At 43.5% G+C, this 24,282-nt stretch overlaps 2 protein-coding genes across 2 annotated transcripts in view; both read left to right on the forward strand.

Moving 5' to 3' along the window:
- Positions 1-211: 211 nt before the first annotated feature.
- LOC133634280 (unconventional myosin-XV-like) lies at positions 212-15,832 on the forward strand. The gene is made up of 6 exons (XM_062027407.1): positions 212-282; positions 696-889; positions 975-1,041; positions 12,036-12,160; positions 12,281-15,732; positions 15,791-15,832. Exons 5-6 carry the CDS (start codon positions 12,331-12,333, stop codon positions 15,830-15,832), a joined length of 3,444 nt encoding a protein of 1,147 aa, XP_061883391.1. The 5' UTR covers positions 212-282; positions 696-889; positions 975-1,041; positions 12,036-12,160; positions 12,281-12,330.
- A 298-nt stretch (positions 15,833-16,130) lies between these two features.
- LOC133633820 (unconventional myosin-XV-like) overlaps positions 16,131-24,282 on the forward strand; it is a 138,815-nt gene continuing 130,663 nt past the window's right edge. Inside the window, exons 1-14 of the mRNA XM_062026542.1 lie at positions 16,131-17,208; positions 17,289-17,408; positions 17,488-17,805; positions 17,925-18,122; positions 18,200-18,441; positions 18,543-18,936; positions 19,053-19,135; positions 19,233-19,296; positions 19,371-19,480; positions 19,627-19,701; positions 19,803-19,893; positions 19,991-19,996; positions 20,085-20,188; positions 21,996-22,059. Of these exons, the coding sequence (XP_061882526.1) occupies positions 16,132-17,208; positions 17,289-17,408; positions 17,488-17,805; positions 17,925-18,122; positions 18,200-18,441; positions 18,543-18,936; positions 19,053-19,135; positions 19,233-19,296; positions 19,371-19,480; positions 19,627-19,701; positions 19,803-19,893; positions 19,991-19,996; positions 20,085-20,188; positions 21,996-22,059 (2,946 nt within the window). The 5' untranslated portion in view covers position 16,131. The remainder of the gene's footprint in view (positions 17,209-17,288; positions 17,409-17,487; positions 17,806-17,924; positions 18,123-18,199; positions 18,442-18,542; positions 18,937-19,052; positions 19,136-19,232; positions 19,297-19,370; positions 19,481-19,626; positions 19,702-19,802; positions 19,894-19,990; positions 19,997-20,084; positions 20,189-21,995; positions 22,060-24,282) is intronic.

Consider the following 24,282-nt stretch of genomic DNA (forward strand, 5'->3'; position numbering starts at 1 on the left):
CAGTAATTAAGAGTTGTACAATATCGGCAAAAAAGCCATTATCGGACATCCCTAATATATATATATATATATATATATATATATATATATATATATATATATATATATATATATATGAAATACTTGAATATCAGTGAATTCTAGCTATAAAAAAAACTCCTACCCCTTAACACCCCCCCCCCCCCGAATTCGGAGGTCTCAAGGTTGGCAAGTACGGTGATCATACAAAGTACGTTTTCATGGAGGATAGCTATTTCTGCTTCAGATACAAAATACAGAAAGGTAAGATACACTCGCAATACTTGGATTTATTTTGTTAAAAGCAAATGGGACCAAAAAGTATTTAATAATAACAACTTTATCAAATACTTTTTGGGCCCATTTATCATATCATAATATCATTATGTTAACGTTTTTATTAAAGGGAATAACTATATTCTTGTTCTTGTTACTCTAATACGCAACCTAAATCAACAATGATTAGAGCTGCATATATGAATTTAAGTAAAAAGTAAAGAAAAAAAGAAGAAGAAAAACTCCAAAAGTATCTACCCGGTGTTTACAATATTCCTTAATTAATTTACCACCATTGTAATTTTCTCAAGAAAGTTTTCTCTTATTGAACGAACATACCAGGGGGAACTATGCAGTCATTACTGAGCATTTGAGCATTAACTGCATGAAAATATGTTTAGGTGAACAATTTAATCAAAACTTACCACGTTTATTCGACGCTGACCACCCGCGGAGCTCCAGTCTGCCCCCGGGCGGCCCCCGAAGAATGGCGCTCGTTAAAAATTCATCCTCTGGGTCCGGGCGGCGGTCACTTTCAGCCTCATTTCCTTCACTAGAGCCGGCTTAAACCTCCTGGGTGGAAGCGTCGCCATTGGTTTGTTAAGTGTTATCTGCGCCGTTTGAGGTTAGCATAAACAAACCTATCCTAATGTTCGCGCTCTTTTTTTTAACTTCCGCAGTCGGATCCATCCCGGAAGCATGGCAGGTGTCACGTGACCAGGGAACTCCAGTGACGCCAGTAAAAAGGTGCGCTCGTCTGGAATGGTGGGGTTTTCCCGAAGTTTTCTTTCGAATGTAGATGTTTGTTTTACACTTTAAATACAGTACAGTATATTATATACAATCTGTTGTTAAATTCCCTAATTTGAGTGTACATAAATGAAGGTCTGTGTTGCTGAGCCCGACTTGGACATGATCTGGACTGGACCTGGTTTTAAGAACCCTTTAAACCGGTGGTCCCCAACCACCGGTCCGGGGACCGGTACCAGTCCGTGAAGCATTTGCTACCGGGCTGGAGAGAAACATTAAATAATTTATAAAGGACTGCGTTTTCTCCGACTTAACTTTGGCCTGTCCCACTAGACCAGACCTGGGCAAATTAAGGCCCGGGGGCCACATGGGGCCCGTTACATATTTAAATCTGGCCCGCCGGACATTCCCAAAAAAAATTTTTTAGATCTTTAAGATGGAAACTTTAGCTGCCATTATGATGTGCAGTGATGTTTTCAAATGACCGTAAGTCTTAAACTGTACAAAGTATTTCAATGGTTGGAATCTGCGCTTTTGCATGATATTCTAGTTACTATGGTAATTAATTAGTTACTATGGTAATCTAAGTCAAAGCAGCTCAGACGAGGCACCAAGCAGTGGGGTTGGGGAGCGTTTCCACAGAGTGTCAGCCTGAAATGTGGGTGTCAGGGACAGACATGGAAGGAGATTTTCACCACAAAGTTCTAAGGCTTAGTTACACTACCGTTCAAAAGTTTGGGGTCACATTGAAATGTCCTTATTTTTGAAGGAAAAGCACTGTACTTTTCAACGAAGATAACTTTAAACTAGTCTTAACTTTAAAGAAATACACTCTATACATTGCTAATGTGGTAAATGACTATTCTAGCTGCAAATGTCTGGTTTTTGGTGCAATATCTACATAGGTGTATAGAGGCCCATTTCCAGCAACTATCACTCCAGTGTTCTAATGGTACAATGTGTTTGCTCATTGGCTCAGAAGGCTAATTGATGATTAGAAAACCCTTGTGCAATCATGTTCACACATCTGAAAACAGTTTAGCTCGTTACAGAAGCTACAAAACTGACCTTCCTTTGAGCAGATTGAGTTTCTGGAGCATCACATTTGTGGGGTCAATTAAACGCTCAAAATGGCCAGAAAAAGAGAACTTTCATCTGAAATTTGACAGTCTATTCTTGTTCTTAGAAATGAAGGCTATTCCACAAAATTGTTTGGGTGACCCCAAACTTTTGAACGGTAGTGTATATATCAGATTGTACATTGTATTTTTACCCTTTGCGTTCATATTTTGCTGTTTGTCGCGTTTTGCTTGTTTGTAAAATATGTCAATATTCAGTGTTTTATCGTTCATAGAAAAATGTTAAATTCCATTCTGTTGTTTAAGGCGGTCTGTCAAAACGTTTTTAGCATTCAGTCAGACATTACTGTGAGGTTCTGTATTAGTGTTCCTAAAAATAGATATACCGGCCCTCAGACACATTTCTTTCTCTAAATTTGGTCCCCCAGTCGAAATAATTGCCCAGGCCTGCACTAGACGAGGGGTGTCAAACTTGTTTTCATTGAGGGCCACACCGCAGTCATGGCTGACCAATAGAGGGCCGCTTGTAACAGTAAATAATTAATGAATTTGCCTATGAATTTAAATATTTAAAAAAAAAATTACGTAAAGAGTAAAAAAAATCTGTGGATTTGACCACTGTTTTTTACAGAAAAAAACTGGTAGCTTAGTTGCCAGACTTTTACTGTAAAATATATGGTGTTATTTTATTATTATTTTTACAACTTATTACTGTAAATATAAATACATTACCGCTGTTTAATTTTATTTTGGCAACTCAGATACCATTTTTTTACCAAGATAAAATGTGGTACCATAAAATCATCAACCGTGGATTTAAAAAAACTAACAAAATGACAGCTCAATCGACAGAATTTTACTGTAGAAAAACAAACATTGGTCTTTTTTTTTTTCAACTTCCATGCCGTTAAAAAACACCCTAAATTTTACAGTGAAATCTATTGGTCATTTTTATAGTGTACAATTAGATGGATAACTTGCTTCGAAACCATAAGTTAAGCAGATATTTAAGTATTTATTTGGATTTTGACCATAAAAGTTAGATACTATAATATTTGTTGCAATATTGGACACAATTTTTTTCCCTGTCAAACTAGAAAAAAAACCTATTTAGTAAGAAAATAGGAAAGTAAAGAAAGAAAATATAAGGTATTTTATTGACACATATTATTTCCAAGCTTTTGCGGGCCATATAAAAGAACGTGGAGGGCCAGATCTGGCCCGCGGGCCTGGAGTTTGACACCTGTTTACTAGACACAACAATGATGTACAGTGAAACTCCTCATAGGAAGTTGCCATTTGTCATAACTTTGTGACATGATACAATGCACATTAATGAACATATCAAATATAAATGTGACAGATTGTAGCCAAAGGCTGATTTCCATCAGCATTTCATTGCAAAGAAACAAGCCCAGGGCTCCCACTAATTCAGCGTTATAGTGAGTTGTATTTTTCACAAGCAGGAAGCCGGTCCCTGAAAATAATGCCTACATTAAACCGGTCCGTGGTGCAAAAAAGGTTGGGGACCACTGCTTTAAACAATCTAATTTCATTGATAACCTGGTCTGGTTAAAAGAATGTCCTTTATTTATTTAAAAAAAAAAAAAAAAAATTTCTTGAACAAAAAAGAAACTACAATAAAATAAAAACAGTTACATAGAAACTTGTAATGAATGAAAATTAGTCAAATTAACTGTTGAAGCTTAGTACTATTAGTGGACCAGCAGCGCACACAATCATGTGTGCTTCACGGACTGTATCCCTTGCAGACTGCATTGATATATATTAGAGATGTCCGATAATGGCTTTTTTGCCGATATCCGAAATTCCGATAGTGTCCAACTCTTAATTACCGATTCCAATATCAACCGATACCGATATATACAGTCGTGGAATTAGCACATTATTATGCCTAATTTTGTTGTGATGCCCCGCTGGATGCATTAAACAATGTAACAAGGTTTTCCAAAATAAATCAACTCAAGTTATGGAAAAAAATGCCAACATGGCACTGCCATATTTATTATTGAAGTCACAAAGTGCATTATTATTTTTAACATGCCTCAAAACAGCAGCTTGGAATTTGGGACATGCTCTCCCTGAGAGAGCATGAGGAGGTTGAGGTGGGCGGGGTTGAAGTGTGGGGGGGGGGGGTGTATAATGTGGCGTCCCGGAAGAGTTAGTGCTGTAAGGGGTTCTGGGTATTTGTTCTGTTGTGTTTATGTTGTGTTACGGTGCGATGTTCTCCCGAAATGTGTTGGTCATTCTTGTTTGGTGTGGGTTCACAGTGTGGCGCATATTTGTAACAGTGTTAAAGTTGTTTATACGGCTACCCTCAGTGTGACCTGTATGACTTTTTGACCAAGTATGCCTTGCATTCACTTGTGTGTGTGTGAAAAGCCGTAGATATAATGTGATAGGACCGGCACGCAAAGGCAGTGCCTTTAAGGTTTATTGGCGTTCTGTACTTCTCCCTACGTCCGTGTACCACTACGTACAGCGGCGTTTTAAAAAGTCATACATTTTACTTTTTGAAACCGATACCGATAATTTCCGATATTACATTTTAAAGCATTTATCGGCCGATAATATCGGCAATCCGATATTATCGGACATCTCTAGAAACAACCCTTTTATGTGAATGAACAAAAAGGGTGGGGGAGGGAGGGTTTTTGGGTTGGTGCACTAACTGTAAGGCTGAAACGACGCGTCGACATAGTCGACGTCATCGGTTACGTAAATACGTCGACGCCGTCTTTGTGCGTCGACGCGTCGCATATTTACGTCACACTACCGTCATGGCGAAGCGCAAAGCAGACGACCAAAGCAGACGATGCGAGCGGTGCGAGCGGGGGGCGGAAAAGCATGCCAAAAGTGGTCAAAAGTGTGGGAGTATTTCAATAAACGGCCTAATAATGTTGTTGTATGCACACTGTGTCGAGCGGAAATGGCCTATCATAGCAGCACAACGGCTATGAACCAACATTTGAAAAGAAAACCATCAACTAGTCAATCGTCCGCGCGAGCATACGTTGTCATGATTACACAAAAACATGAATGTGTCATTTGTATCTGCTAGGGGTGTAACGGTACGTGTTTTGTATTGAACCGTTTCGGTACGGGGCTTTCGGTTCGGTACGGGGGTGTACCGAACGAGTTTCTAAGCTAAAGCCAACTTTAGCTGCTAAAGTCTTAACAAGCTGCTTCGCTCCTCTGCCTCTGTCTCAGCACGCAGCATTGTCCCACCCACACAACCATCTGATTGGTACACACGCAGCATTGTCCCACCCACACAACCATCTGATTGGTACACACGAAGCATTATCAGCCAATCAGCAGTGTGTATTCAGAGCGCATGTAGTCAGCGCTTCAGCGTGGAGCAGATAGGTGTTTAGCAGGTGAGCATCAGGCAGCGAACTCTCCCCAAATGATAATAAACACCTCCCAGTCAACTACTAGTAACATCACTATGAGCCCGTTGACCTTCTAGAAATATAAACTGCAGCTCAGCTCACTCGCAGTCCTGGCTCGAGGTGAAGGCTAATTACCTCTCAGTTCCAGCCACATCGACCCCTTCTGAGCGTAGACATGCTAACCTTTCTTCATTACAACTGTTAGTCACTCACTGGAATGAGTAGAATTGGTTATTGTGTACTGTGTTGGACTGGATGTTTATTTTGCACATTTTAAAAGCAATACTTAATGTTTACAGTGCTCCAGAATATTTAGATTGGCACTTTTTTGTATTGGATGTTTATCTTTATTTTTGCACATTTTAGCAAATAAGCAATACTTTCACTTTTGTTTAAATGTTTACACTGTTGTTACAGAATATTTTGTTTTGCACTTTTTTGTATTGGATGTTTATCTTTATTTTTGCACATTTTAAAGCAAAATAAGCAATACTTTTACTTTTGAAATGCTTATACTATTGCAGAATATTAAGATTTGCACTGGATGTTGACTTTTATATTTGCACATTAAAAAGCAAATAAGCTACTTTTAATTTTGTTAAATGTTAAAAGTTTTAAATGTTTACATTATTACAGAATATTTAGTCATGTTGTTGTGTGTTGACTGAGTGGCCATACTTCTTCTTTTTTTGTAAATAAAAGCCATGCCTTTTGAAAAAACGGGCCTACATTTATTTTTTCATCTTCATTTTGAATAAAAAAATAATCGGTAAAAGGAAAAATAATCTATAGATTAATCAAAAAAATAATCTATAGATTAACCGATTAATCGAAAAAATAATCTATAGATTAATCGATAGAAAAATAATCGTTAGCTGCGGCCTTAACTAACTGTAAGTGTATCTTGTGTTTTTTATGTTGATTTAATAATAATAAAAAATACAGTACAGTATATTTACTTAAACAACTTAGCTGTGTGTGTATGTGTGTGTGTGTTTGTTTATCTGCAGGTAAAATGCTGGGCCACTAGATAGCAGCACTTTGCTTCACTTCTTTGTATGTGTGTGGGTACGTGCGCGTGCGTGTGCATGTGAATGCTTTCTGATGAACCCTCTGCAAGTGGGCTTCTTTCCCATTTCCTCCTCTGTGTCGTCCATCTTTTTAAAAAAAAAAAAAGGTCTCCTGTCACGTGTCTCCCATCTTATTGGATCCTTTTATTCCCTTTCGGAGGTCCCCGTGTACAATCAAAGATAAAAATCTGACTCTTTTCATCACTCGCCATCTTTGCGTAGGACTCTGCCTCCAAAGACACATGTGCTCTTTGCCGGTTGGTAATGATCAGATAGACTTACGCCCGGGCCAAGAGCAAAAGATCACTATCTGGCAACCTAACACTCCACTGGACAGATCTGGAAATCCGACCCCTTCCCTTCTAGAGGAGGAATAATTTGGTTGATGGCACTAATAATCACAGCCCTGACACCGATCCTTCTCAGGGGCCCGCACGTCGGACAGAATCGCTCCCCTGACACCGATACCTGGCGGGAAGACGTCATGTGTGGGTGTTTCTCCCGCCTGCCTCCACGGATGTATGTGGAAGTGGGTGGGCAGATGCTACCTCGCATCGACTCCACTGTAATTTAAATACGCAAACAACGTTTACTTATATAAAGATACAAAGGCGCTTGTTTGGACTACCAGCTGATTCCAAGTTGCCCAATGACTGACACAGACGTAGTATCACTCAGGTTCACCTTTAGCATCCTATGCCTCATCCTTTCTCTTCTTCTCAGGCTGTCTTTCTCTTCCTCTTGTTGTCTCTGACAAGCTTTTGTATTATTTATGCCCCGCCCCCTCTGCTGCCGGGCTGCTCTCGTGTTTCACCTGTTGAGCCAGATGACAAATTAAGACTCCTTCTATGAGCCGCCGCAAGGAACTCCTCAAAAGGCACGCATAAACATACATATGCACATGGAAAGGCGCACACAAGCCGGCGACTCATCCGGGCCTCTCTTAGTCCAGCCGACACACACTGTCTCGCTATAGCTCGCGTCCACAAACTCTGAGGAGGTCATTGTGGATAGGAAGCGGTGTTGAGTGAGGGAATGTGCTGTCAACAGAAGATGGAGTAGGTCTGACCAAAAGACTTTCTACCTTTTTTTGGACGAGAAGCCAACGTTTGGGAATACTGCCAAGGTCCTGGCCACCACCACTTTTAAGGTTCTATTGGTGGCCATCGTTTTGGGAGGTGACTATAACATGGTGCCTTATAGGGTACAGGGTGTGTGTTAAGGTACAGTGTGTGTGTGTTTGGCTGGATTCAGCTTTGCAGACAGCAAATGCCACAGGGGTCATTGTCTGAAGGCAATCAATAATACAATGAATCTTTTGTTAGAATGCACCCTGAGGTAAAGTGTCAAGCAGAATTTAAGTAATGGGACGTGTTCTTAATTCAATATTGACCTCGAGTTTGTAGATGGGTGGTATCAAGACGACATTCGTACAGTCGGCCTTTGGAGCAGTAAGCCCAGATTTCCACTGGATGTGTCTCCGTTCTAGCCAATGTGTCAGTTTCCGCCGCCTGCGGACGCACTGCGTCATGGTTCAGGAGTGGCTCCGGCAGCCCCGAGTCCTCCGCACAGATACGCAAAGTGTTTTGCCGGTCAATATAAATATTATAACATTATAAATAGAGATGTCTGATAATATCGGGATAAATGCTTTAAAATGTAATATCGGAAATTATCGGTATCGGTTTCAACCTAACGATTTTCCCGGGAGACTCCCGAATTTCAGTGCCCCTCCCGAAAATCTCCAGGGGAAACCATTCTCCCGATTTCCACCCGGACAATATTATTGGGGGCGTGCCTTAAAGGCACTGCCTTTAGCGTCCTCTATAACCTGTCGTCACGTCCGCTTTTCCTCCATACAAACAGCGTGCCGGCCCAGTCACATAATATATGCGGCTTTTGCACACACATAAGCAGGGGCGCCGCTAGGGATTTTGGGCCCCATGAAAAGAATCTTTACAGGGCCCCCTGTATTATAATTTCATCATCATTAGGGGCCTCTCTGGGCCCCCCACCATCATGGGCCCCTAGAATCCGTCTCCTTTACCCCCCCTTTTCGGCGCCCCTGCACATAAGTGAATGCAAGACATACTTGATCAACAGTGAACGTATAAACAACTTTAACACTGTTACAAATATGCGCCACACTGTGAACCCACACCAAACAAGAATTACAAAGACATTTTGGAGAACATCCGCACCGTAACACAACATAAACACACCAGAACAGATACCCAGAACCCCTTGCAGCACTAACTCTTCCGGGACGCTACAATATACACCCCCCCCCCCCCCCCCCCCCCACCCCCCCCCCCCCCCCCCACCATCTCCAAAGCGCGAGATCTCAAGGTTGGCAAGTATGCTCTAGTATACTCTGGACTGAAGCTGTGTGCCTTCATTGTTTTTGTAGCTGTTGTTTTGAGGCATGTTTAAAAAAAAAAAAAAAACATAATGCACTTTGTGAAAGTCAAAGTATAGTATTTCCCGTATTTCAACTTGTTTAAGTCGGGGTCCACGTTAATCAATTCATGGTAAAGTTACATTGTTTAATGCATCCAGCGGGGCATCACATCAAAATTAGGCATAATAATGTGTTAATTCACGACTGTATATATCGGTATTGGTTGATATTGGAATCGGTAATTAAGAGTTGGACAATATCGGATATCGACAAAAAAGCCATTATCGGACATCTCTAATTATAAATATGGTAGATTTTTTTTTAAAATAAGAGCTTTGTGTTTAAATAGCTACTATACCAGACCTTGGAAAATTAAGGCCCCGGGGGCCGCATGTGGCCCGTTAAGCTTTTCAATCTGGCCCGCCGGACATTCCCAAATAGTTTTTTTTAGATCACGGTGGAACAGGGGTTAGTACGTGTGCCTCACAATACGAAGATCCTGGGTTCGATCCTGGGCTCGGGATCTCTCTGTGTGGAGTTTGCATGTTCTCCCCGTGACTGCGTGGGTTCCCTCCGGGTACTCCGGCTTCCTCCCGCCTCCAAAGACATGCACCTGCGGATAGGCTTATTGGCAACACTCAATGGTCCCTAGTGTGTGAATGTGAGCGTGAATGTTGTCTATCTGTGTTGGCCCTGCGATGAGGGTGGCGACTTGTCCAGGGTGTGCCCCGCCTTCCGCCCGAATGCAGCTGAGATAGGCTCCAGCACCCCCCATAACCCCGAAAGGGACAAGCGGTAGAAAATGGATGGAAGATCGAAACTAGCTGCCAGTACAATGTGCAGTGATGTTTTCAAATTACCGTAAGTCTTGAACTATGCAAAGTATTTCAATGGTTGGAATCTGCACTTTTGCATGATATACTAATTACTATGGTAATTAATTAATTAATAGATTAGATTTATATAGCACTTTTCTAGACACTCAAAGAGCTTCACATAGAAGTGGGAACCCATCTAATCTAAGTCACAGCAGCTCAGACGAGGCACCAAGCAGTGGGAGTGGGGAGCGTTTCCACAGAGTGTTTCCAGAGCGGCCAGCCTGAAATGCGGGTGTCAGGGACAGACGCGGAAGGAGATTTTTACAACAAAGTTCTAAAGCTTATTGATATAACAGATGTATGAGATTGTAGGTGGGGTTTTATATTTTGCTGTGTTTGTTCGTTTTGTCGCTTAATTTTAAAATATGTCGATCGAGAAGGGGTGTGACGTTCATATGTCGTCAATATTCAGTGTTTTATCTTTCATAGTTAATATTGTGAATCACACATTTTTTATTTTCATGTACATTCTGGGTGTCTCATTCAGTAATAAAAATGTAAAATTCCATTCCGTTTTTTTAAGGCGGTCGGTCATAACATTTTAAGCATTCACAGACATTATTGTGAGGTTTTGTATTAATGTTCCTAAACTCCTCTAAATGTGGCCCCCTGAGTCAAAATAATTGCCCAGGCCTGTACTATACCATTGTTACAAGCACAAAAATCTGGAACAAAAAAAATAAAAATCCAATCAAGTTTGTCCTTTTCTCTTCTCCAATTGGATTTGTTTGCCTGTTTTGTGGTGAATTCATCCCACATCCCTATTGTCTCGCTTGAAATTGAACTGAGAGAACTGGTCGATGGCGTCACTCCTGCTGTCCGGTGGAGCCACAACAGAGCGCATCGCAGACGCAACTAGTGGGTATTGATGGGGCGGAACACGGAGACCTTCCACAGCAGAGCAAGCTGTTGTGAAATCTGGCCTAGGTTTTGCAACTCCAGACTAATTTTCTTTAGTGGAAGAAGGACAAAATAGTTTTTTGTTGTAATGGTTGTCGAACCATGGTTTAGTGTAGTGTAAGGTCGTATGTTCAAGGGAGGCAGGTGTGGCTCAGCATGTAAAAGATAAAAATATTCTTATGAGATAATAATATTAATATTTATCCTCTGATCTGAGGCAGAAGGCAAAGCTCTCGGTCTACCGAGCTATCAACATTCCTACTCTCACCTATGGTCATGAAGTGTGGGTCATGACCGAAAGAATAAGATCGCGGATACAAGCGGCCGAAATGAGTTTCCTCAGAAGGGTGGCTGGCATCTCCCTTAGAGATAGGGTGAGAAGTTCAGTCAGCCGAGAGAGACTCGGAGTAGAGCCGCTGCTCCTTCGCTTGGAAAGGAGCCGGCTTAGGTGGTTCGGGCATCTCGTGCGGATGCCTCATGAGCGTCTCCCTAGGGAGGTCCTCGTTGCACGTCCCACTGGGAGGAGACCCCGCGGCAGGCCAAGTACCAGATGGGGGGATTACATCTCCTCTCTGGCCTGGGAACGCTTCGGGATTCCCCAGGAGGAAGTTGCCAATGTTGCTCTGGAGAGGGAAGTCTGGGGGTCTCTGCTGGAGCTGTTGTCCCCGCGACCCGATTCCGGATAAGCGGTTGAAGATGGATGGATGGATCCTCTGATCTGTGTCACAAATGTATTTTCTGTGTGATAACAGTTATTAAAATATGTTCTTATGTAAATTTGAGCATTTCCCGATCCGATATAGGTTTTCCAATTTTTTTTTTTTTACCACATTGGTAGATTTCGATTTTGAGCGCATGATGTCGCACTTGACCTGCATCGTGCCTCACAGTGCCGCAGTTCGGTTTTTAGTTTAGCATTTCTTTGGCTTCTGCTGGCTTTTTTGTGACATTTCGACATAATATACATAAACGTTTATAGACTATAGCATCAACACATCACGTGATATCATAGTTATTTTATTACTTCTACTTTTAGGACAAATAACTTATTTTCTACACTTTTATGACAATGGATTACGTAAAAAAATGCAAAAAGCGACAAATCACCTTTCTATTACAACCTTGGCTATGTTCACACTGCGGGACAATTTTGATTTTTTTGTGCCTTATTGTTTTTGTGTTTTGGTATTAACACTTTCCTATACTGGAAGTTTAAGAATGTCTATTAATACTCTATGTCCTTCCAGGAAGCTTCATGGAGACCAAGTTCAGGCTGTGTAGACGTGCTGTGGCAAGGTGGATGTGTCCTCACACAGATACTAAAGAGACCCAGCATAAACTCACCTAGGCATATCTAAAGCCTCTTTTAAAGGTCAGACTGCTGGGCGATTTTTGTTTTTCGGAACATGTCAGGTCATATTTTTCCTCTTAAATGTGAACTTAAAATACACCACTGCAATATTGTCAAAATGTCTTGTGTTTATTTTTACAGTGTTTCATCCTAAAGAGGGCATGCTGTGCTCCTATAGCTAACTTGCAAAGATGCCTGGAAAGAAAGACACCAAAAAGGACGCAAAGAAAGGTGGAAAACAAGAACCTGAAAAGAAGAAAGAAGAAGAAAAGAAAGGGAAGGAAGACAAGAAAGGTGGTAAGGATGACAAGAAAACTGCCAAAGATGATAAGAAAGGAGGAAAGGATGACAAGAAAGTAGGGAAAGATGATAAAAAGGGAGGGAAGGATGATAAGAAAGGAGGAAAGGTTGATAAGAAGGGAGGTAAAGATGACAAGAAGGGTGGGAAGGATGATAAGAAAGGAGGGAAAGACGATGGAAAGAAGGGAAAAGACAAAGGAAAGGGGAAGAAAGTGGAGTCAGAGGAGGAAGAGGAGGAGCTCCTTAGTGAGGAAGAGGAGGATGAGTTAAGTGAAGAAGATGAGGAAGAAGAAGATGAGGGGGACTCAGAGGACTATGGAAGAGGGAGAGGGCGAGGAGCCCGTCAGGAAAAGGGTAAACGAGGGGAGAAGTCCAGGCGGGACGAAGACGAGGAAGAAGACGAGGAGTATGAAGAGGAGGAAGACGAGGAGGATGAAGATGAAGATTACGAGAAGTCCAAAAAGAAATCAAAAGATGACCATCACCGCCATAAAGAAGGGCGGTCAGATGCTAACCCCAAAAAGAAGAAAGCAAAGGAGAAAGAGGAAGCCGCACCAATACCTGTTAAGGAGATCCCAAAGAAAGGCCTGAAGAACATGTCCAGGATGTTCATGAAGTTCTCCGGCTTCAAGAGGCGGCGAAACAGTAGGAAGAAGCTGAAAAGCACATCACGGCTGTTTCTCGGTCTGGGGAAGAGAAGAAACCGACTGGCTAAGAAGAAACGCCGCAAGTCCATGCTGAAGAACACGTCTCGCTTCATGATGCGGTTCAAAGTCAGCAAAAAGAGAAAGAAAGAGGCCAAGGAGAAGGCGGAAAAAGGTGGGAAAAAGCCCTCCTACATGCTGCTCCGCCTGGGCGGAGGGGGGAACTCGTCCGATAAGAAGGGCGGATTTTTCAAAGGCTTATTTGGCAAGAAAAATGGCGATGGCCCTACTGCCGGGTTCAAGAAAGGAAGTGTGCTTCTTGGTAGAGTTGCCGCGGCAACTAATTGGCTGACCAAACGTTTTCAGTCCGCAAAGATGCGAGGCCATGCGGGGCACCACGACTGGGGAGGTCACAGAGGGCAAAGCCGCCAGCGTCACCTCCATGGATACCATAATAACGGTTACGAGCACTGGGAGGAGGCGCATGGATATGATCAACAACATCCACTCCACCAAACAGGTTATGGTTATGGTGACGAAGTAGCTTACACAAGCCAAGATCCATACGGTTACTACGACAGAGGAGCAGCCGGAGACTATCAAGACTTGGGCTACTATGAAGAAGATGGTATTTATGACCCCAATGCAGAATATTACCCGCAAGAGCTCTATAATGAGGAAGCAGGGGACTACTATGACCCCTATCTTGCTGGACAAGAGTACTGTGACAGCCAGGAAGTAGATTACTATGGCTACCAGCAACAACAAGCAATGCCTATGTATGAATATGAGGGCCTAGACTACTATGCACCAATGGGTCAGGATCCTATGTACACGGTTGATGTGATTCCTCAGGTTTATTACGATGAAACTGGACAAGGAGTTGTTTATGGCAATGGGCAAGGGGATTATTATGACAATGGCCAGGTCTATGCAGCATCTATGGAAATGCTAGATGGAGCGCTACAAAACTACCAAACTAGCTATAATGTTGTGGGTATGCCCTACCAAGACTCTCAGCAGATCACAGGTTATCCTTCTGAAGGCCAGCAGGTGTTGGGCTTTGGAGGGCCAACAATGGACGCACAAGGCCTCTATGGGGAGCAGTATGCAGACCAGATGGATCAATATGTGGGTGATACTGGTGGGATACAAGGGGGAGAGACATTTAGAGTTCCCAGACCTCAAGTGCGTTTATTTGGGAAAGAGCGCCTTGATGTGCCACTTCCCCCTCCTCCTAACCTGCCACCAGATCCTGAATTTGAAGACATGTCAGATATCCAATATGAAGACCAGATACCCCTGGCTCCAGGTTACCCCACTACAATGGTGCCAGTTGAGCAACAAATGTCAATGTTCCCGCAACAAATTATCATGTCTCCACAAGAGCAGATGAGTATGTCCTCTCAACAGCAAATGATAACGTTGCCATTGATGACACCACAGCAGCAAATGTTTGAAGAACAAATTATGATGCCCCAAATGGTAATACCGCAGATCATGTCGCCACAACAGTTCCCACAGCAAGGGATGTTGCCACACCAATCAGGGATGTTACCGCAAATGATGATCCCCCAAACAATGTCAGCAGAACAGCAGAACATGTCACAGAAACCAGTAATGTCGCCTCAGATGATGATTCCCCAAACAATGATGTCAGCAGAACAGCAGATGATGTCACAACAGCCGCTGATGTCGCCACAAATGATGATTCCCCAAACAATGATGTCAGCAGAACAGCAGATGATGTCACAACAGCCGCTGATGTCGCCACAAATGATGATTCCCCAAACAAGGATATCAACAGAACAGCAGATGATGTCACAAAACACAGTGACAGACCCATTGATGATTTCACAACAGCAGCAGGCTTTTGGGCCTCCATCAATCCCCACACCCACTGCAATGATTATAAAGCAAGCAAGCATGTCCCCCTTTCCTGCCCGTCGCTTACAACCCTCTCCAAGTTTATCACGACGCTCTGTCATCATTCCATCCCCTCAGGTGCTACATCATCCCAATGCTATGACTTCACCGGTACCCCCCCCACTCCTGCCGTTGAGACAAATCCCATCTCCACATTCAGCCATGACGAGTGGTGTCATGAATACCCAAAGACCCCCCTCTGTCATTTCAAGACAGATCTCACCTCCCACTTCCCCTCTTGTTAGTCAAAGAATGCAACTTCAGTCGCCGCTGGCTAGAGAACCGTCACCATATTATTCTCCCCGCACCTCAGTGATTCGGCGTAGCCCTCCACCCTCACAAAGAGCCTCAATGATACAGCGTTCACCGCCCTCCTCGCCCCGTGCCTCCATGAGAAGGGGAAGTCCCCCACCATCATCCACTCCTGCCCAAAGTCCATTTGGAGGGAGAAGGATGAATAGGTCACCGTCACCTGGTCATGTATCCCCAGCTTTCTCTCCTCAACTCAGACAACAATCTCCCACTCCATCTCGCCGAAGTTTGTCCCCTGAAGTGTCTCGACCCTCAGCATCATCTCCGACTCTCTCCCGTCGCTCCACTCGGCTGCTCAGGGACCCCACGCCGTTAACCAGACCCAGGATGGGGGGCAATGTTCCACTTGGTACTGTTAGACCCTCACCTATGGGTCTAAGAGGGCGTCCAGTACCCCCGCCTACCCAGAATGTGCGTCCATTCCGTGCTTCCTCTATAAGAAGCAATCGGTCTTCTGTTCTTACGATAGACTCCTCTCACCACTCCTCTCCCTTCCAGTCGCCTCACATGATCCACCGTGCTCCCCTTATGAGGAGAGAGTCTCGCCGTTTTCTTCCGCGTCCTGTGGCTCGTGGACGTCCACTCATAGTCCAGAATTCTTTAAACAGGATTCCTCTAGCTTCGCCACAGCCCTTGCTCAAGCACATGTCACGTCATGCATCCCCGCACCTCTCTCCTCGACATTCTCAGATTTCTTCACCCCTCTTGCCTCCTCAAGGTGTCCATCAACTTCCTCTTGTTGCCAATCCGTATGCCTCGGCACCCTATGTTGATCCTTTCACTGACACAACTGCTACACCCTCATCTCCAATGCTATCGAGTGCATTGCGGAATCAGGCTATCAGACAGGCCTCTTTAGCTTCCCCTCTTGGCCCACAAGTAGTCCCTGTGGTGGGTATAGATGAGATGAGTGCTCAGTATGCAGACCCTTATCAATCATTATCCCCCTCACTGTATGTTGCAATGCAAAACCAAGCCATCCGAGATGCTGCCTTTGTTTCCCCTTTGGGCCCTCATGAGTCACCTGTGGCCACTTCATCTCCCCTTTTGTCTGGCGCATTGCAAAATCAAACAGTGAGAGATGCATCTTATGTTTCTCCTCTGCAAAGGCCAGTATCTCCGTATGTACAGGCCATGCCCCCTTCATCTCCCCTTTTGTCTGGCGCATTGCAAAATCAAACAGTGAGAGATGCATCTTATGTTTCTCCTCTGCAAAGGCCAGTATCTCCGTATGCACATGCCATGCCCCCTTCCTCTCCAATAGTGTCCAGAGCTTTGCAAAATCAGGCGGTGAGAGAAGCATCCTACGTGTCTCTCATTCCAAGGCCTCAGTCCCCTTATGCGCCATCTGCTCCTTCATCTCCAATGCTTCATGGAGCCATAAGGCAAAATCAGGCACTTCAAGGTGTAGCTTCTTATCCCACTCCACAGCTACACTCGCCATACGGACAGACTTATGTTACTGGGTATGATTATATATCTGAGCCTGGCCCAGCACCACTGCTCTATGATGCCTTGCAGAACCGTTCCAGTGTGCAGAATGTTTCTTCTCTAAGATCGCCAATGATGCAACGCCATAACCCTTATGCACCAGCTGGGCCTAAGCTCCATAGTGCACTACAGCAGCATCCAAATATCCTCCAAGCATCCTATCAGTCTCCTTTGCAATTCAGACGGTCCCCATATGGACCTCCGCCACCCTCTTCACCAATGCTGGCCACTGCCCTTCATAATCCACAGTTGATGCAGGCATCATACCGGCTGCCAGATGGAACTTTGGTGTCACCCTACGCAGATCCACATTCTTCACCACAGCTTAATCAAGCTTTGCAGAACCAACAAATCCGTGGAGCTTCATACATTTTGCCAGATGGATCAGTTATCAGGGTGGGTATAAAAAATTCAAAAAAACATCATGTCCATCTTAGCATGTCAATCTCCACATGTAGTCTGTTCGTCCAACACAGGACCCACGAATTCCCCAGAAGCCCATGTCTCCCAACCTTGCCAGAGCTCTTCAGAACCAGGATCTCAGGACTGCTACGTACACTCTACCTGATGGCACAATTATAGATCCTAGACAGCAAGTAAGCAATGATTTATAATTACAAAAGGTACATTTTACTGTCATTTACCATCATGTTCCTGCCTTTGCTCTTTTAACAGCAACCTGTTTCACCAAACTTGGCTAAGGCCCTGAAGAACCCAGCGCTCCGTGAAGCTTCTTATTCACTCCCTGATGGTACCATTGTCATTGACCCAAAGAAACCAAAATCCCCCAACCTTGCAGCTGCACTTCAGAACCCTTACCTGAAAAGTGCCTCTTACACACTGCCTGACGGTACTATTATCATCGATCCACGAAAGCCTGCCTCTCCAAATCTTTCTAATGCCCTTCAGAACCCCGCCCTCAGGAACGCCTCATTCAACCTGCCGCAGGGAGTTCGTGACCCTAATACACCCATATCGCCAGACTTGTTTAAGGTTTGTAATTGATACAATTCTTAATTGTGGTGTGGTGTTTAATAAGATGACACTGTAATTCTACCGCATAACGTCTTAGCTAATATTATCAACATTTTTTTTCTTAAACTCATACATAGGCCCTTAATAACCCAGCCTTGAAAGGGGCAACTCTGACCCTACCCGATGGAACTATGATAGTTGATCCCAGAAAACCAAAGAGTCCCAACCTGACGGCAGCGCTTCAAAACCCTTACCTTAAGGGTGTCTCATACACCTTGCCTGATGGAACCATCATCATTGACCCACGAAAACCTCTCAACCCTGACTTGTCTAAAGTATGTACCTGCTTGTTGTCACTACATGCTCAAACTTGTCAGTTGTGACAAAATCGCAACCTGTTTTCCACTTCTAGGCTCTCGAGAATGTACACCTTAGAAATGCTACATACCAGCTCCCTGATGGATCCTTGGTCATTCCTGGTCAACAACCTAAAACTCCAAACCTTTCCTTTGCCCTGAGGAAGAACATGGCCCTTCGTTCTGCAGATCGCTTTCATCTTCCTCAGAATTCTGCCCTGACAGGGGCACCTAAACCCTCCATTCCAAACCTTTCCACTGTCCTGAACAACGAAGACATGCGTGGTGCCCATTACAGGTAAGAAAGTAGACTTGAAAAGAAGGAAAAAAACAGAACAGCTATGACATAGCATATTTAGCAGATGTAAAAACATCACGTTAGGAATGTTTGTTCCGCAGGTTGCAAGATGGCTCCATTCTGACAAGACGGTTCCATAATCCCAGTATGGTGGATGCGATCCAAAACCAACAGCTTCGTTACGCCTCATACAGGCCACCGGCAGGACTACAGGGTGCGGATAATCGATATGCTGTGATTCCCCCCTACGGACCGTACTCCGGCCACTGGGCCAGGAATGCCAGAGGAGGCGGGGAAGCAGGGGAGGATGTTTGGGCCGCTGAAAGGGTTTTGCCCCATGGCACCGTCCAGAATCTGGCCAAGTGGTCGATGTACAGAGAAGCTGGAGTGTTGGATGTATATTTACCTACACCTAAAGTTGAGGATGGAGAGATTCAGGATCCAGACTGGACTCCTGTCAGGGAGAGGATGCCTGGGCAAAGCTGGTATGATAAGGTAAATTAAACCACATTTATTTATTTTAATCTCTAATAAGTTGCAGGCCAAAAAACTGTAATGATGTTGCATGACATGTTGGACTAATTACACACTGAGTGCATGTGTGTGTTTAGATCTACTCTGTCCTAAGCATGCCAACAACTGGCCACAGGGTAAAACGCTGGGCTGAGGGCATGGAAGACTTGACACAGCTACCGTGAGCCTAAATAGACAATTAACGGATCTCCATTGCTCTGAATATGTTATACCGGTAAATGAAAGTTATCCATGAATTTTTGTGTGTTTGGTTTCAGGGAGCTGAATGAGACCACCGTTCTGATGAATCTCAAGAAACGCTACGACCAGGAGCTCATTTATGTAATCTTGTCTTTTTCCTCGATGCAATTTTAAATAACAAACGCATAGCCTGTAACTCAGTTTTCTTTCATCAGACCTACATCGGCAGCATCCTTGTGTCTGTCAACCCTTACAAGTTGCTGAACATTTACGGCACAGACATGGTGCGCCAGTATGAGGGCCACGGCTTGAGTGACAACCCTCCGTAAGTCCCAGATTTGACATATTTTGCGGTATTGTTCATCTATTGTCATGTGAACATTTTCTGAGTATGGAATGTAGAGAAGTATGGATTTTTAAAACCAATTCACAATAGGCATTTTCAAAATTGACCTTTTTTTTGTGTCGCAGTCATCTTTTTGCCCTCGCTAATCTCTCATACACCAACATGATGGATGCCAAAAACAACCAGTGTATTGTGATCAGGTAGGGCTACACCTACCTCTTTCCTCTTTAGAACTTAAACCTAACTTTTAATCAGTGTTGTTGAATGACCAAGTTACATGTTTTATGTGCATCAACTACAGTGGCGAAAGCGGGTCTGGGAAGACGGAAGCAACGAAACTGATTCTACGTTACTTGACAGCCATACATCACAAACGCAATGTAACCCAACAGGTAGATCTCCTATGTTGTAACGACAATAATAAACAAAGTAGTGTATAAATGCAGAATGTTGCTCATTGTATTTCTTCTCTTCTCTGTGTCCCAACAGATAGAGGTAAAAACTAGTCTCAGCTTTCATATGAGTAACCAGGACTTCTCTTTAGAGGTTACGAGTTGTTTTTTTTAACACTGTAACTCATTAGATCCTAGAAGCCACGCCTTTGTTGGAGTCCTTCGGGAATGCCAAAACCGTGCGCAATGACAACTCTTCGCGCTTTGGCAAATTCACGCAGATCTGCATGGAGCAGTGAGTAATGACTTACTGATCTACCACAAAACTGGTCAACCACTTGGTCTTTGAAATGAAATAGTGAGCGCACATAATAGATGCCTCACTTCTCAAAATGTTAATTAGATAAACACGTTTCCCCTGTCCGTTAGGTTTGCAGCTATGTGAATTAAAGAGGGGTTAGAAAACGTGTAACACTACAGATTAGAAACATTCCTGGATCTGAAGCAAAGTCCAATGTGCTCTTAAAAAACTAAAAACAAAGTATGTTTTTTTATAACAATGACATCAGTGACCACCATAGCACGCCTGCATGGAACATAAACACACTTAGCCCCTTCTACACTAAGCCGGCTAAGGTTATCCAGGGTATATCCACCTAACCTTATCCTTGTTCACACACCCTCCGTCCGCCAGCGCAACACAACCTAGTATGCATGCGCGAAAAAAAATGCGCGCGTCATAGTCAGCTCTGACCTGGAAGTGTATTCTTACCCTCTGTTCCAAAGTAGCCTATTGCTACTTGTAGTGAATCACACCTGAGCCATCATACATGAATCATATCTTTAATGGACGTGTGGAAGTAAACAATGTGATAGAGAACATTTTACAACAATCAATCTAGGGATCTAGATATCTGGTCAGGACACTGTGCTTGTAGGCTGAAATTGGCGGTCGTACTTGACGGCCGCAACCACTTCATGGCTTCACAATAGTTATGGAGTACAAAACTAGACGTTGAGTAATCGCTCGACATACATCGCGGACAATAACTGATAGTCTGCTTTGCCAGTCCAAATGCATTTGCTGTTTTCCGTAGTACCTCCTCGTCCATGGGAGCCCACATTCTCGTTGTCTCCCCTTTTGACAAATGGACAACATTTTTTCGCTAAGTAGAATCACAGCTGACCTGGACATTCAGAAGTTCTCTTGCCGTTCCGCTGGCACAACGCACCCGTTTACAAATATATTCCACCAGCTTCCGTTCTTCCAGGCCTTATCCAAAACCGCTCAAAGTCGCTCAACATTCCTATGTTGCCGTCTGAGATGTGTTGTATCCAAAATAGCTGCAATCGCGCGTTTCCTTCTCTTAAGGTATTCATGTGTGATTTACATAAGCGTCTGTACATGTACAAGAAGGAGAAACACGGGCATGTCTGGATGACTCGCCTCCATCTTTCCAGTGGTTACCTCCGAGTTACGATACCGCTTGTTATGAAGCTGGCTGTGGCGCGTTCTTTCTGACGTCACTTCCTGTGTGGGGCGCGGTCTTTCTGGCGTCACTTCCTGTGTGGGGCGCGGTCTTTCTGGCGTCACTTCCTGTGTAGGGCGCGGTCTTTCTGGCGTCACTTCCTGTGTAGGACGCGGTATTTCTGGCATCACTTCCTCTCCGAACTCAGTTTGTAACCGATCGATGAGTCCATACAAAGCTAAGAGCCGGAGATTCAAGAAATACACGGCGCACTTACCCGTGTAAAAAATTAACCAAGGAGGGGAACCTTAAACGATGGGTTAGTGTGGCTGACACGGGGCTTAAGCTAAATAAATATTCGTTTGAGGAGTTATCAGGCTTAATGTAGATACTGCCTTAGATGACTGGTTGACCTGTGACAGAGAAGACCCACACACATTACACATGCATGGCTCGTTACTTAACTCAACTGTGTGTGTGTGTGTGTGTGTGTGTGTGTGTGTGTGTGTGTGTGTGTGTGTGTGTGTGTGTGTGTGTGTGTGTGTGTGTGTGTGTGTGTGTGTGTGTGTGTGTGTGTGTGTGTGTGTGTGTGTGTGTGTGTGTGTGTGTGTGCACTCCACCCTAATTAACCAGGGGTGTAATCAGCGGTGCCATAACGTCTCAGTACCTGTTGGAGACATCCCGCATTGTCTTTCAGGTAAGATGGACACACACGCACGCACACACACGTACACACACACAGAGGTCAGGCGGCATCCTCTTACAACAAGTGAGTCAGTGTAAGAAACAGGAGATTCATGACTCAGTCAGCATGAGGTGTCAAACATGAGTCCCCTCTCTAACGCAACCTCTTTAATCCTGGTGTCCATCAAACGCCCATTATAGCATCTGTCTGCAGGACTGGCTTGAATTCTGCCACCACACACATATACACACGTGCGCACACACACACACACACACACGCTCACCCACATTCAACAACACTCAATAGAGTGCAGAACGTTTCCAAACTCATGAAACACTTGCAAACCTGAAATGTTTACATTTTTATTGCAAAATGAGTTTTTAATCTAAAAATACTGGTGGGTGTTTTATCTAAAGATCTATGAGTAATTTAAAAAAATCTTTAGTCGAGTAAAACATTCTTATTAGGGTCCGGCAAGCAAAAGCTGTGAAGGCCCTATTTTAATGTATCTGTTTATCGCTATTCTCCCACTTTGATGGCGTACTTGAGGCACTTAGCATTAGGGATGTCCGATAATATCGGACTGCCGATATTATCGGCCGATAAATGCTTTAAAATATTATATCGGAAATTATCAGTATCTGTTTCAAAATTATCGGTATCGGTTTCAAAAAGTAAAATGTATGACTTTTTAAAACGCCGCTGTGTACACGGACGTAGGGAGAAGTAGAGAGCGCCAATAAACCTTAAAGGCACTGCCTTTGCGTGCCGGCCCAATCACATAATATCTACGGCTTTTCACACACACAAGTGAATGCAAGGCATACTTGGTCAACAGCCATACAGGTCACACTGAGGGTAGCCGTATAAACAAGTTTAACACTGTTACAAATATGCGCCGCACTGTGAACCCACACCAAACAAGAATGACAAACACATTTCGGGAGAACATCATACACAACAGCAACACAACAGAAACCCCTTGCAGCAATAACTCTTCCAGGACGCTACAATATACACTACCGTTCAAAAGTTTGGGGTCACATTGAAATATCCTTATTTTTGAAGGAAAAGCACTGTACTTTTCAATGAAGATAACTTTAAACTAGTCTTAACTTTAAAGAAATACACTCTATACATTGCTAATGTGGTAAATGACTATTCTAGCTGCAAATGTCTGGTTTTTGGTTCAATATCTACATAGGTATATAGAGGCCCTTTTCCAGCAACTATCACTCCAGTGTTCTAATGGTACAATGTGTTTGCTCATTGGCTCAGAAGGCTAATTGATGATTAGAAAACCCTTGTGCAATCATGTTCACACATCTGAAAACAGTTTAGCTCGTCACAGAAGCTACAAAACTGACCTTCCTTTGAGCAGATTGAGTTTCTGGAGCATCACATTTGTGGGGTCAATTAAACGCTCAAAATGGCCAGAAAAAGAGAACTTTCATCTGAAACTAGACAGTCTATTCTTGTTCTTAGAAATGAAGGCTATTCCACAAAATTGTTTGGGTAACCCCAAACTTTTGAACGGTAGTGTACACCCCCCACTACCCCCTCCCCCCGCCTACCTCAACCTCCTCATGCTCTCTCAGGGAGAGCATGTCCCAAATACCAAGCAGCTGTTTTGAGGCATGTTAAAAAAAAATAATGCACTTTGTGACTTCAATAATAAATATGGCAGTGCCATGTTGGCATTTTTTTACATAACTTGAGTTGATTTATTTTGGAAAACCTTGTTACATTGTTTAATGCATCCAGCGGGGCATCACAACAAAATTAGGCATAATAATGTGTTAATTCCACGACTGTATATATAGGTATTGGTTGATATCGGAATCGGTAATTAAGAGTTGGACAATATCGGATATCAGCAAAAAAGCCATTATCGGACATCTCTACTTAGCATACATAAAAACTCACCAATTTTTGCAAGTGTATCAGGTCAGGCGAAAATTTTTATATTCACGGGTCCCGAACACGAAATTTTGAAACTAACTCTCTAGCGTAGGGGTGTCAAAGATATGGCCCGGGTGAACAATTTTTGTCGGGCCAGATGAGTTTGCTTAGTATGAAAATTTGCTGATATTTTTGTATGAAATAAACCGCAGTTCTATATGTGTCCACTAAATGTCGCAATAGCAATTATTTGTATCCTCTGCCGCAAGAGCGTGCATGACTTCAGAGGGGGCGGAGCTATGTTTTGATAGAGGCACCACTTTTGTGTTGGGA

Source organism: Entelurus aequoreus, linkage group LG18 (genome assembly GCF_033978785.1).
Source record: "Entelurus aequoreus isolate RoL-2023_Sb linkage group LG18, RoL_Eaeq_v1.1, whole genome shotgun sequence".
Taxonomy (NCBI): Eukaryota; Metazoa; Chordata; class Actinopteri; order Syngnathiformes; family Syngnathidae; genus Entelurus; species Entelurus aequoreus.

Coding starts and splice junctions, on each gene's coding strand:
- LOC133634280 (XM_062027407.1), top strand. CDS start 12,331: ATGCCTGGAAAGAAAGACACCAAAAAGGACGCAAAGAAAGGTGGAAAA. Junction 15,733..15,790: donor TACCCCCGCCTACCCAGAAT/GTGCGTCCATTC, acceptor TTCTTACGATAG/ACTCCTCTCACCACTCCTCT.